The 15,287-nt window shown below is 39.0% G+C and overlaps 2 protein-coding genes across 2 annotated transcripts in view; both read left to right on the top strand.

Annotated features, from left to right (window-relative positions):
* The window catches only part of calm3a (calmodulin 3a (phosphorylase kinase, delta)), a 224,469-nt gene that overhangs the window by 52,718 nt on the left and 156,464 nt on the right, over window positions 1–15,287 (top strand). The window lies entirely within an intron of this gene.
* Window positions 4,251–14,830, top strand: rtn2a (reticulon 2a). The gene is made up of 10 exons (XM_087795421.1): window positions 4,251–4,391; window positions 5,884–5,937; window positions 6,105–6,596; window positions 6,713–6,880; window positions 10,658–10,865; window positions 12,044–12,182; window positions 13,528–13,597; window positions 13,671–13,717; window positions 13,803–13,861; window positions 14,638–14,830. Exons 1-10 carry the CDS (start codon window positions 4,361–4,363, stop codon window positions 14,711–14,713), a joined length of 1,344 nt encoding a protein of 447 aa, XP_087651547.1. The 5' UTR covers window positions 4,251–4,360; the 3' UTR covers window positions 14,714–14,830.

Here is a 15,287-nt window from a genome sequence, read left to right as displayed (position 1 = left end):
TATATATATATATATACAGTGCCTTGCGAAAGTATTCGGCCCCCTTGAACCTTTCAACATTTCGCCACATTTCAGGCTTCAAACATAAAGATATAAAATTTTAATTTTTTGTCATGAATGAACAACAAGTGGGACACAATCGTGAAGTGGAACGAAATTTATTGGATAATTTAAACTTTTTTAACAAATAAAAAACTGAAAAGTGGGGCGTGCAATATTATTCGGCCCCTTTACTTTCAGTGCAGCAAACTCACTCCAGAAGTTCAGTGAGGATCTTTGAATGATCCAATGTTGTCCTAAATGACTGATGATGATAAATAGAATGCACCTGTGTGTAATCAAGTCTCCGTATAAATGCACCTGCTCTTTGATAGTCTCAGGGTTCTGTTTAAAGCGCAGAGAGAACCATGAAGACAAAGGAACACACCAGGCAGGTCCGAGATACTGTTGTGGAGAAGTTTAAAGCCGGATTTGGATACAAAAAGATTTCCCAAGCTTTAAACATCTCAAGGAGCACTGTGCAAGCAATTATATTGAAATGGAAGGAGTATCAGACCACTGCAAATCTACCAAGACCCGGCCGTCCCTCCAAACTTTCATCTCAAACAAGGAGAAGACTGATCAGAGATGCAGCCAAGAGGCCCATGATCACTCTGGATGAACTGCAGATAACTACAGCTGAGGTGGGAGAGTCTGTCCATAGGACAACATCAGTCGTGCACTGCACAAATCTGGCCTTTATGGAAGAGTGGCAAGAAGAAAGCCATTTCTCAAAGATATCCATAAAAAGGCTTGTTTAAAGTTTGCCACAAGCCACCTGGGAGACACACCAAACATGTGGAAGAAGGTGCTCTGGTCAGATGAAACCAAAATCGAACTTTTTGGCCACAATGCAAAACGATATGTTTGGCGTAAAAGCAACACAGCTCATCACCCTGAACACACCATCCCCACTGTCAAACATGGTGGTGGCAGCATCATGGTTTGGGCCTGCTTTTCTTCAGCAGGGACAGGGAAGATGGCTAAAATTGATGGGAAGATGGATGGAGCCAAATACAGGACCATTCTGGAAGAAAACCTGTTGGAGTCTGCAAAAGACCCGAGACTGGGACGGAGATTTATCTTCCAACAGGACAATGATCCAAAACATAAAGCCAAATCTACAATGGAATGGTTCACAAATAGACGTATCCAGGTGTTAGAATGGCCAAGTCAAAGTCCAGACCTGAATCCAATCGAGAATCCGTGGAAAGAGCTGAAGACTGCTGTTCACAAACGCTCTCCATCCAACCTCACTGAGCTCGAGCTGTTTTGCAAGGAAGAATGGGCAAGAATTCCAGTCTCTCGATGTGCAAAACTGATAGAGACATACCCCAAGCGACTTGCAGCTGTAATTGCAGCAAAAGGTGGCGCTACAAAGTATTAGCGCAAGGGGGCCGAATAATATTGCACGCCCCACTTTTCAGTTTTTTATTTGTTAAAAAAGTTTAAATTATCCAATAAATTTCGTTCCACTTCACAATTGTGTCCCACTTGTTGTTGATTCTTGACAAAAAATTAAAATTTTATATCTTTATGTTTGAAGCCTGAAATGTGGCGAAATGTTGAAAGGTTCAAGGGGGCCGAATACTTTCGCAAGGCACTGTATATGAAAGTATGTAATTAAATTATTCTATAAAATGGATTCACAGTTTCAATGTAGAAACTGTTAAATTAAATTATTTGAAAACTAATGAAACGCTTAAAAAATGTAAAGTAATTTTAAATTCAACCAGTCAGTATTCTGATGGTACCGACGCTTTTATAGACGTATGTTCACTTATTTAACCTCGAACAAATGCAAAAGTCATTTCATCAGAGTCTAAATATGAAAAAATTAAACACAATATTCCCCATTCATAAGCGAACCTCAATTAACTTTTTATAAGTTCCTTTTATTAACTTTATTTTCTAGATTATTTTATTTTACATGAATAGCAAAAAAGTCATTTTTGGAATATTTTAAACCTTTTCTCTCCTTTGATTGACCTCAAATGTACTTTTCATGTTGACACGTTCACACGTCCCGCTAATGCATATTAGCGAATCTGTAAAACCAGTTGAACTTTGGATTATTTTTGTCTCCAGGTATAAATTCTAAATCCTAGCGAGTCAGTGTATTTCAGGCCTCTGACCCCTGCTTGGCAGAGAAAGTCTAAATGTGTGATAGGTCTCTCTGATCCACTCATGAGATGCACTAAACCATTTATCACAGCGGATCACTGTTGAGATCCTGAAGAGTACGTGTCCTTGTCCAATGTGTTGCTCACAAGAAAAACAACTTATTAGAAAAACCCAAATCCTTTTTTTTCCTTTTTTTGTGAACACTGTGAATCAAATCTTCTAGAATGTTTTAGAAACGTCATATTTTTCATTTATTGTAGCGTTATTGTAGATTTTAACAACATTTTTAGGGGAAGAAAATACATCCATATTGTTTCATTGATAAAGAAGAGGCGTTTGCAGACCATGTTAAATGATCTTTTACGGGGATCTTTCTCTCAGCTTTTCTAGGACGAGTGACCCCTTCAAGTGTTCATGAATGAAACGCTTCATGAGCCGCTCAACACTGCCCTCTACTGTCTACCTGTTGGGCTGTTCTCTCAGCGTTATAATTGTCAGAGCTTGTGATTCCAGTTTTCTCTGAGATTTGAATACATTTTGAAAATGTATTTGCAATATAATAATTTAAAATTGTTAGAGCGTTGTGAATTACATAATCATAATAATGTTATTGTGAATATATATATATGTATCTGAATCAGAATCAGAAATTATTACGAGTTTTGTAAACGAAACATAGAAATTATGAATATAAATCTACCTTTTTTTTAATATAAATGTATACTAGAAACATGGAGTTTTCCTACATTCAGAAAGATAGATCTAGAAAGTAACGCAATCATCCAAAGTTCTCATTTCAAAACCAAATTTTCATTCAGTTTGTAATATTTACACTATTAAGATCATGATACATAAAAGACAAAAGTATGATTGTGTTATGTACAAATGTTGATTTCTATGTGTCTTTTATGAGATATGTTATGGAGACACTTTTTCTTTTACTGACGTCAAAGCTTTGCAGGACCCACGGATTCAATTTGTTTTCTGAATCAGTAATTGGATAACAATCCTATGATTTCTACACTATTTTAAAGACAACGTTTTGAGAGAAAACAAATGAATGTTTTAATTTTAACATTTTATTTGTCAAATGTAATTTGTCTTGTCTGTGACTTGGTGGAAAAGATACATTTTTCTGCTGAAAATAACAGCTGTGTCTCAATAAAGGCACCTTTATATTAATGTTTAGTTTAATGTGAAGCTTTTTTGCTGGTCAAACGTGTCCTACATCATGTGGGAGATTGTCTTAGGTTAGTCAGATAAAATAAGGAAGATTGTAAAAAGGGAAATAACATGTTTTGAGCCAATAATTATTAAACGATATATTTATATGTATTATATTTTATATTTGTATAATTTGAGATGTAATTTATTATTTTTTATAAGATAACAACTATATAATTATATTTGATATATAAATCATTATTTTGTATTTTATAATTATATTGGATATATGAACTATGAATTTACACAATATATGATTAATTATATATATATAATTATATCTGATATATTAATTATACATTACAATTCACATGATAATATTAAGTATTGCTTATATAATTATATTTGATGTGTGAATCATTATTTTACATAATATATGATAATATAAATGATAATGTGTACACTTATAATTGATATATTAATCATTATATTAAATTGGATATGAGGATAAGTAATACTTATATAATTATACTTGATATATATTTTATTATTTGATATTTATATAATTATATCTGATATATAAATCATTATTTGACATATATGATTCTGTAAATTATAACTTATAGATTTGATATATAATTCATTATTTGATATTTATTTTAATTATATTTGATATATAAATCATTATTTGACTTTAGGTATGATATTATCAGACTGCAGGTCTTTGTCTTCATCTTTGTCGTTACCTCATCTAACATTGATGACCTCAGCATCTTCAGTCTCGCATTCTTTCTCAACCTCCGGACACGCAACGTTGTTCTGGCTGCAGTCATGACGACGAGGCCGAGGGGAGGATGATGCTGGTGTGAGTCAGGGAGGGGCTGCTGAGTGACGGAGCAGAAGGCAGGAAGCTGCTCCTCCATCGACGTGCACGAGCCTCAAGGAGAGGGAAGCTCGCATGTCCACGGGATAGCTGGCAGGAGGAGGGATGGGTCTTCCAGACTGGACGGGCCCCGCAAGGTCTTGATGGAGTATGGGCCAGGTTTTAGGATTCTCCCACTGCCGTGAGTCTGGTGTGCCCGTGTGTTACACTTCCTGTACTGTACTGTGTTGATATCGCAGCACCTTCACTTGCTAACTGCTAAAAGCAAAACATCCTCCCCTCCTCTCTCCTCTCTTCCCTCTCTACTCTCTCTCCTCTCATCTCTTTCCTCACATCCCTCTCTCCCCTCATCCATTTTTACTACCGTATTTCTCGTGGATGAATGGTTGTATATGCAGATATGTTTTTGTGCAGATCTCAACGTGATATAATATATCATTTTAGTTTTAGGCTAAATAAATGAGATGTGTGTAACCAGCAGTAAACACTGGCGCTGGAGGATGAAGAGAGTCGAGGCCTCGAGGCTGAAGTACATCAAGAGTGACACTCAATATCATGTGACTTGTATTTAAAGATCCGTATTATTATCGCTATAGCTTATATTATATGTAAGTGTGCTGCTGTCAATTAAACTAAATGAATGAAAAGTGTTGTAGTGTTGTGTAGAAACTAGCTACAATTTTTCGATAACATTTACTATATATATAATGGTTGGCTCAAAATTGTTCATGTGGATATGGTGACCTATGAAGACGTCAGTGTTTGAGATAAGACATAAGAGCGAGTTGATGGATGTCAACAATACAAAACTGAATTGGCAAAGATGTACAAACAGAGATAATTAAGATACTTTGAGCCTTCAAGAATGAAAATGTACATTTTACCCCTCAGGTACTCTAGCTTGCTGGGTAAACTCAACGGATTGTATTTAGTTTACTTTTTTCTCGGCCTCTGTTTTGAGGTTTTTGCATGAAGTGATGCTGATTTTTTTTTTTTTAAGCGTAACAATTTGTTTGAGAGGATCTCTTTACTCATTTTAAGTAAATATAACAGCGCCAAATTAATTTTCAATTGAAAAATTCCAAAGTCATGTCATTTAGTTTAAATTATGATATTGTCCATTTAACAATCTTCTGTGGACTTAAAAGGGTTATAGAGTCCTAGCATTTTCCCCGTAGCGAAAAGGCCAAAAACCTTAGAGGACTTGCAATATTTCAAAAGGCTGTAACCTGCTTATTATTTGAGTTATGGAGTTCTTATTTAATTTAAAACCTTTCTTGGAACAGGACTAAGAAAATGATCATATTCATCCTATTAGCACTAGTGACAAAGGAGCAGTTGGTGCACGACCATTTTCAGTCTTTTTGGCCTTTGCAGTGGAATAAACAAAAACAAAATCCATGCTTAGTCCAAAGACAGAGCAGTCCATGACCGTCATTTTGAACCTAAGAAAAGCTCTGTAAAACCTCTGTAGCACACATGTAAGGGGGGAAACCTTTTCTGTTTTTAAGGCCTCACTAGCGCCCCCTAGCGACCGGCCTTGGGGTCACGACCAGAATATGAAAAAGACTGCTTAAAAATGTCTGCTTGTTTACTCAGTCGACTTCTCCTTTAGAGATCCGTAAAGTGTCTGAATGTTGAACTGCTGTTGTGTAACTTTGTGTGTCTTTCAGAGGAATATGGCTCGGTGGCGTCTACTCCTGACTCCACGCCTCCATGCACTGACGGTACTGCTTTTCTCAAAACCCTTCAAGTGATGAGATTTAAGCTAGCCAGGGTTGTAGGGAGCAGTTGGTGCTAGTTAGCAGATATCATTTATATTTAATCCTCCACGTTTGTTGCTTAACAACGGACCATGAACCTTCAGCTCTGACCTACTTCTGCCTCCACTCAGGTGGAAACGAGGAGTCTGAAGCGTACGAGCTGCAAACGGCTCGCGAGTGGTCGGACGAGGAGGAGGGGGATGAAGGAGTCGTGGAAGAGGAGGCACTCACGTCGTCGCCCTCCATCTGGGGGACGCCGCGTCAGAACTCCTTCGAGCTGACCTTCTCCTACATCGCCATCGCTGAGCCGGAGGCTGTCGGGGCATCACGCAGCCACCGGAGGAGGACCGGGTCAGTCCGGAGCCGCTCTCCCCTCGTGCACGCAGACACACTCGAGACTCTGCTGGACTCCCCGGACTCGGACTGGGACCCCCAGGCCTTTTTGTTACGGGAAGAGGAGGAGGAGGAGAGGCGGCTGGAGGCCGTCAGCGAGCAGGACTCTCCTGACAACATTGAGACTCAGGACGGATGTGAAGAAATCCAAAGAGAAGAAATGTGTTTGACAAACACCATCTCTGACTCTCCATCCCTCCTTCCACACGTGCCCTCACAGTCCATCCAGGGTGAGAAAATAAAGTCAGAAAATCATAATCTGGATTTATTTTGTCTTCCATTAACTAAAAACGTAACTATGTGTAGCATGAAAGCTAACTTGTAGCATCATGTTGTTCCCTAACAGCATCAGAGCTAGAACCCAGTGTCAATGAAGGAACCATGATGCTCACTGCATCATCATCATCATCACCAGCCCACATTGATCTCAACTCTCAGGAACAGCTGCTCAGTGATGACTGGTTTTCAACCCTCGACCTCTCAGACGACCCTCCAGGATGTGCCCATGAAGCAGGTACTCACTGACTCTTAAAAGGTCAACGATTTAGATCTTTCTCCTCCTACTTTACCCACTCTTTTTTACTCTGCATCTCCTTCCTCCTCCTCTTTCTCCTCCTCTGTCTTCTCCTCTTTCTAATCCCCTCTCTCCTTTCATTCTTCCTCCTCCACTCTTCTCCTCTTCCTTCGGCTCCTTCTCCTCTGCATTCACTTTCTCCATCTTTTACTTCTCCTCTTCCTTCTCTTTCTTCTCTTCCTACTTTCTATTCTTCCTTCTGCTCTTATCCCTTTCCTCTTCCTCCTTCACCTACCTGTTTTTCATCCACCTCTTCCTCCCCCACCTGCTCCTTCACCTTCTCTTCACCTCCCTTGTTCTCTTATACCTCCTTTTTTCTCTTCTCATCCTCTACCTCTTTCCCATTTCCTCATCCTTTCCGACCTCTTTCTCTTCCTTCTCCACCTCTTCTCCTCCTTTTCTTCCTCATTTTATCCCTCCTCTCAGCTGCTTCCTTCACCTTTTCCTTTTTCATCCGCAACAATATTCTTCCTTCTTTTATTCTTCCTTTTTCTACTCTTCTTCTTCCTCCTCCACTTCCTTATATTCCTCCACCTCCTCTTCTATCCCACCCTCTTCCTCCATAATTCCTCCTATTCCTCGTCCTTTTTCTCCTGCTCCACCAACTCCTTTTCTCTTCTTCACCTCCTACTTTCCTCCTGCTCCCTCACCTCCCTCTCTATCTCCTCTTCCTCCTCCTCCTTCATGTCTCCTAGCAACAGCCTCTCGACAGGTTTAAGGAATGACTGGCAGATTGACGGGAATGCATTTCAGTGATTCTGATGTTTTGGCGGGAAGTGATGTCAGAGGGTACCGCTACTACAAAATAAAGCTGGTTGTGGTTGTAGTCCTTGTTGTCATGGTGACAGACAGGCGACTGTCTGATGTCACTTTAAGTGGACATCACTTGGAAGAAGAGCTTGTTCTTATTATAGAAGGCATCAGAGGAGGGCAGTGATGAGTGTGGTAATGCTGATGACAGAATATAACTGGCACACATGGATCATATTTTATTGCTTGGATTTGTGGATGTTTATCTTACAGTGTATATTTATCTTTGGATGTCTATTCTCGATCTTATTGTTGACATAACGTTTTTTGCATCCTCTAAGCAAAAACATTCCAACTATTTTTTGAGTTGCTTGAATAGGTTTACTTAAGACCCTCTGGTTTCCTTCCAACGTCCAAATGTTTTATTTTAGATTTGATATATTTATAGTCATTGTTTTATTGTACAACAATTTGTAGCACACTGTCACTTTCCTCCAGTTCCATCTGGTTTCTAAATGATCCAAAGGTGTGTGGCTGTTACAAATATAAAATGAAAGTTCATTATTTAAAGCAGCTCTGAATAGTTTTGAGTACCTTAATATTTTTGTACTAAAATAACTTGTGATGACACATCGACCTAAAACTAGTTGAATGACGTTTTGTGTGATTTTTATTTTCACTGTAAAGGTTCTTGGGGATAGTGTGAACATGCTACATATCGCGCTGGTTGTTGTGTGTGTAGGGGGTGGAGGGGTGAGTTACGGTACGAAAACAAAGTTAAAATTATGTTATTTACAAAGCCGTCATAAAGCATATCATATTCCATTATCCACAATCTGATTCATTACCTCATCGATATCCATCCTTCATTTAGTCAATGGAAGACTAGAAACAGAAAATTAGTCCTACTGCTGCAAACCGGGAAATTAAACTTTTGCGACTTTTAGCGAGTGCTCATGGGAAATGTGTTCTCCCGTCTGGCTAAACAAAACTTTAGTCCACTGGCGTTGCTTGCATAGAGTTGCTTTAACTAATGTTAATGTTTATTTAAGTACTTTAATTTGTAACTCATTTCAGTCGAATTAAGTTGAAAACCATAATGTTAGCTTAGATATAATCAATAAAATTAAAACCTTTGACTTTGTATGCATTATTTGTTTTCTTCTTAGCTGTACCATTCAATTTTGAGCCAAACTAAACAAATTGTTGAGCACCCAGACCTTCAGTTGGACACAGCTGTATTACATGTACGAGAAAAAATAATTTTGTGTGCTGTTTTACCTGAAAATTTCACTTGTAACTACTGATGTGTTGATGAGGCTTCATGAAACAGCTGATGAGGTAACGTGATACAGTGTCTCATTTTGAAAGGCCACTAGATGTCACTCTCTGTGACTCTCATCTACTAATTCAATGAAACCTGGTATAATTTTCATGTGTCATCTAGTGGTCTTTCAAAATGAAGACACTGTATCATGATACCTAATCAGCTGTTTCATAAAGCCTCACTAACCCATCCCTTGTATCCAAAAGCACAAAATCATAGTTGAAGCAGGATAAATATTTTTAATCTGTGCAGCAAATGCTGCTTTTACGTTTAAACTGACTTTGAAGAGTCCCGTCACCGACGTCAGTCATTTCTGGATGAGCGAAGATGTCAGTGACGGGGCGGGAACAGCAGACGTGATTATTTTGGGCTCGCAGGCCTTCTGGACTGCTGAGCGAGCAGGCGGTGGCCAAAAACAGCTCGCTGAGTCGAGCGGAGCTCAGTGGACCAGAGAGTTTAGGTGACAGAGGGTGTGTGAAGGGAAAGCCTGAAACCACAAAGAAAAATGGAGAGCAAAGGTGAGGAACTTATGGCGGGAATTTCATGCAGAAATAGTTGAAAGTATTTTTTTAATTGATAGATTTGAATGAAGATGTACTCGTGTCTGCAGACACTTCCGAAGTCTCATGAGACCAAGTCTTTGATTTCATGACTCGTCTTTAAATCTGTTCTGGCTTGTTAGCAGCATGCAGGCGAACGTGTTATATATTTGGGGGTTTATAATGTCTGTCATAATGTTGGTATTTTTATTATTATTTATATTGTCCTATGGTAGTGTAGAGAGCATGTATGACATCAGTGGCATTTGAACACTTCAGCTGGTTGTTTATTTGGCTCCTTGTTTCCCTGTTAACTGGGTTCACGACCCAGGCAGCAGCGCTGAACACACTGAAACAGAATTTTTAATATGATTTATAGTCATGATTTATACCTGCTAACTGAGATTCTACTTACTTTCTCAATCGAGCATGCATTAGAATTCTTTGTTTTGTTGTCATGATTGACAGATTTTCTTTGGAATTTTCAGATTTTTTTTAAATTTTCCGTTCTTCTATTTTTAAACAACTATTACATAAAAATTTAAAATAAAAAAAAGACTATTATTATGAAAGTTATAAGAGAAAAATATAGTTTTTGAAGAACATGTAATTTTAAAATATTTAAGTCAAGAGTTGTTCAGGGTCATTGTGGGTATTCATTGTCTGGAAAAGTTTTATACATTTTTTTATTAAATTTGTTCCCAACAATCCTCAGTCTGGCTTAAAAACTCACCTCAGAGCGGCGCTCACGCCTCTGTCTGCCCGACAGCTGTTACCACCAGAGCAGTCGTGTGTAGAAAAGGTGCTGCCACCGCCTGACGGCTGTCAGCAGGTGCTGGTCCACCGCTTGCTCTCCTCGCTCAACCGAGGGCTAAATTTAGTCGGAGCCGCGGCCTGACGTGTCCCCAAAGCTGGAGGCTGAAATCCCGTCTGTCTCCACTGAACCTCATGACGTTGAATTGCGCTGAAGAATGGAATTTGTTTGAAAAAAAAACAAACAAACACAGATACTTTTAATAAATTGAGCCTCAAAGAATAAAAAGATCATTTTTAAATTTGACTCCCTAAGTCATGATTGAATTGTGTCTCATCCTCCTTCAGTTATGGACCTGATCTACTGGAAGGACATGGAGCGATCCGGCATGGTGCTGACCGGGGTGGTGGTCGGCCTGCTGTCGCTGTTCCAGCTCAGCATTATCAGTGTGGTCTCCAACGTCTCGCTGGCCGTCATGTGCTTCACCATCTCGGCACGCATCTACTACAGGCTGCTCTACGCCCTGAACTGGGGCGACGGAGAGCACCCCTTCAAGTAAGTCGCCACTCTGACACAGGAACCTTTTTCTTGGTTTTACAATACGGGTGTCAAACTCATGGACCGTTGGCTAAATCCTGCCCCAATAAATATATAAATATGGATCATCTATGCTCTTTATATTTGCGCTTTGTTATCTCCTTGAACTTTGTTCTTTTTATTTGTACTGTTCTTGTTCTTGCTATCTAACTTCTCAAAGGAACTCTCTAGAGCACAGGTGTCAAACTGGTCGAGAAAAGGGCCGAGCCGGTGCAGGTTTTGGATCCAACCAGTCAAGCACCTATAGTTGAACCAATCAGGCGTCTGAAGACAGTTATCAATTAATTGTCAGTCAGGTGTTGCTTGTTTAAGCCGACACCTGATTGGTTACCTCATGTGTGCTTGACTGGTTGAAACAAAAACCTGCACCGGCTCGGCCCTTTTCTGGACCAGTTTGACACCCCTGCAAGTCTAGAGGGATTAATAAGGTCTTTAAAATAGGATAAAGGACACTGATGATGTATGTCTGATGTATGATTTTAAAACTGTAATTTGTTTGGTAAAGGAGAACCAAACACAGGGATAATTAGGATAAAGTGAGACTCAATGAATGAAAAGACAATATCAAAGTCAGACTCTTACGTCCTGTTTGGTAAATATACATTTAGTTTGGCGCGGAACTTGGACGGCTAGAAACAATTTGGCACCTTGTGTGATTGAGTTTGACACCCCTGGTTTACTAGCTGGAAGATGTCGTCTCGTATCACGTTTGAGTCGGTTTGAGAATAGACGTCGCTGTCATTGCATAAGTCTCACGTGGCAAACTTGAGGCCCGGGGATCGTATCCGTCCCTGTTAACTTATTCCTGTGGTCGGCTCAAAAGTCAAGGCCGGTTCCGATTTATTATCTTGTTGATATTGTGACCCATTCGGGTGACGTTAATGACGTCAACTTCTGGATGTTGAAAGTTCTTGATTTGGTCTTTCTTAGATCAACTCATTAGAAACATTTGATAATAAAGCTATAGAATATGTTACATGTGTCAAACTCAGGTCCAAATGTGGCCTGAGAAGTTATTTTTATGAGGCCCGCTGGATGGTTGGATAAAATAATATATTCTTTTGTCATCTGTCAACCTTCAAACTCCTTCTGTCCACCTTCATCTTATTGTGTGTCTTGGGTTTCGTGTGTCTCAGGTCTTACATGGACATGGACATCAGTTTGAGTGGAGAACAGGCTCAAACCTACATGAAGAACATCATCGTCATGACTCTGTCGGCTGTCGACGCACTGAGGAGACTCTTCCTGGTCGTGAACGTCTTCGACTCCCTCAAGGTGAGCACGGCGCCTGATGAACTCGACTCGTCAAGGAAAACTGTGAAAATATTTTAATTTAGTTTATTTATAGTCATTTGATTCATATCTGCATGTGTATTCTTCATACTATCATTTATCTAATAATTTTCCTCCATCATTTATACATTATATTTTTGGTCTTTTTTTTCTGAAGTTGAAAGTGTTGCTAGTTTTTGCTTGAAGCTTTATGCTTCATGTACTTGTCATACAACCCATCATACAAAATTTCCATCTCACATAAAATATAGAGTTGCTTAAAATATGTCTCACCTGTATTCTCAACTCTTCTCTGGTGGTCTGTAGTCATTTTGTTGAAAACAATGAATATAAGGGGTGTTTATTTGAAACAATCCTGCGATACAATACATATCACGATACAATACATATCACGATACAATACATATCACGATACAATACATATCACAATACGATATACTGAAAGCGATACTGTAGGAACAAGGATACTTTGGTTGTATTATCGTGACAAAGTTGTAACTGCTTGCATTTGTTTCCCAACCAAATTATGTCCAAACATCAGCTTTAAAAAAAAAAGCTGCCTGAGACAACTGTATCCTCTCGTCCTCATTCATGAGATGTCATTCTTCCCCTTGTGCTTCCCCTATTTGCTAAGGACGTAATGACTGCTGCCATCTAGTAACCTGGCGTTTAAATGCAACACAAAAATAATGTTAATTGTAAATCAAAATATTTTTATAAAAAAAACGTTTTGAAACAAAATTTTAAAAGATGAAAATATGATTAAAAAGACATACAAAATTGAAGATATAATGTTGGTGTTTTGATTATTATTTCTATGAATATCGTATTATTAGGACAATATTTAAATGTATCCTTATTGATGTTGAATATTGAAAATACAGTATATTGAACGACTTTTAAATTTCAAGGCCTCAGATGTCATTTTTATTCCTATATTTGCTCAACTTTATTCGCGACATACTAAAATGAGTCCAACTCTGTATGAGACAAAATATGTGGACGCTGCTGTGATCAGCAGTACGACAGAGTTGGGGGAGTGACAGTAAATTGGGGAGAGGGTGTGAGCCACCTGAGCCCCCGAGACCCTGCAGCGTCAACCCTGACCTGGACGGTATGTGACACGACACGCTGGGCTCCGTATGTGGAGATGTCCCGGCAAGACACCGTCAGAGACAGTGTCCCATGTCAGGGCAACACTGGATCCCCCACATGTGACCCCGAGATAAAAAGGGAAACGTTAACACTTGTATTTTTGTTATTATTTATTGGAACTAATAAAAATGTATCAGTCGGTTTTATTAAGTCTTGCTTTGTCTATCTTCAGTTCCTCTTTCTGATGTACCTGACCACGTTCCTGGGAGCTCTGTGTAATGGCCTTACTCTCGTCATCATGGGTAAGAATCTCCTTCTTAGATCATCTTAGATCAACCCACACATCCCGTGACATTTCCCTCGTTTCTCTTCCAGGTGTGATTGCAGTCTTTTCAATGCCACTTTTCTACAGTCGACGCCAGGTGAGTCAAACTACTCAGAATCTATGTTTGAATGTTTTGATTCCATCGTTTAAGGTATTTACTGCTGAATATATTCGTGTTACAGGAGCAGGTCGATGGTTTTATCGCAAAGATTCAGGGCAAGATTGACAACGTCAAGGATACGTGAGTATGCTGCCATCTGCTGGCCAAACTGTTAATGCCGTTATTTCACACCACTGCAGCAGAACGATCGATTTAACCACGTGATCAAAGGACCACCGCGCAAAGATGGCGAAATATAATTACTCACGTGTTAAGATAATTTAGAGCGTGAGAGTTTAATACTTTTTTTTTAAGTTTACTTGAATAACAGTTGAAAAAAATAATTAAAAATAGCTTAAAATGTTATTTTTGAGAATTATAAAATGCATTTCATTATAAAATTAAATCTGTGAATGGAGGCTGCATTTGAACGAGTAGGACATTTTAATTTTAAATACGAGAGATATTTTTTTTTAAAGATCTAGGCAATTTAGTGCTTTTAAAAATATAGTTTGCATTAAGGATAAAATCACAACAAAACTGTGATGATAACCATTTGTTATTTGAGTGATTGAGTAATTTGGGAGAAAAAATGTTAAATATTTTTTTTTAAAGTCACAAATGAAAGTAAAAAAAGGAATTAATATAATGTGAAATGTAAAAACTATCCACTACAGTTTACTTATATATAACTTATCTTAAATACTGTTTTTATAAAAGGTCATATGAAGAGAAATATCACATTTAAAAACATTACATCAGAAGTAAAACTGACGATGTCCACAGTGAGCTGCCAACAGGGAGTCGTCATAATCTAGTTGTGGACGTAAAGACCTTAAAAAAAATCACTTTTCTTATGTATATTAAATGGTCACGTCAACATCCACTCTTATCCAAATTTCTGCGTCCCCCACCAGCCTACAACGACTCGCCCACGGTGGCGGACCTCCTCCCGACACGACCCCAGGCGGTGCCAAGCCCAAAGACCAGTAAGATCCCGTGGACCCAGAACCTTGAGCGACGCCACCGGAGTTTTGGACGGTCACTCTGACGTCTTACCCAGCGGTCTGCGCCTACAGCTCCACAGACGGCAGCACCAGAGACAAAACGGGGGAGTGTGGGGGGTGATGGCAAGAGGATGGGGGGGGTGGTGATGTTTCTACAACTAACTTTATTTATTGGGTCAAAGGTTGAACCGCAGGTATATGACAAGAGAGTGAGGCTCTTGCAACTCATGCTGGAGATGAGAATAGATCTTATAAGAGGATTCAGTAGTAATTTTAAGAGGTTACCATGACGACAGAAGCTCTGAGTAAGGGGGTCATAATCAACATGGCAGCGTATAACTAATAGGATGCATGAGTTTGAGGGCATTTACCTGGTCAGGGGAGATCAAGAGGTATGTGTGTGTCTGTGAGAAAAACGTGTTTACATGTGTCAGTCGAGACGCTTCACTTACATTTTACAAACGTAGACAATGATGAAAGATTTTGATTCCATGTAAAAAAAAAAAAAAAACATTTGACAAGTTTGTGTTGGATATGAACAAAAATCACTGACGTTTGTT

Source organism: Callionymus lyra, chromosome 7 (genome assembly GCF_982586985.1).
Source record: "Callionymus lyra chromosome 7, fCalLyr1.hap1.1, whole genome shotgun sequence".
Taxonomy (NCBI): Eukaryota; Metazoa; Chordata; class Actinopteri; order Syngnathiformes; family Callionymidae; genus Callionymus; species Callionymus lyra.
This window is presented reverse-complemented; position numbering and strand designations above follow the sequence as displayed.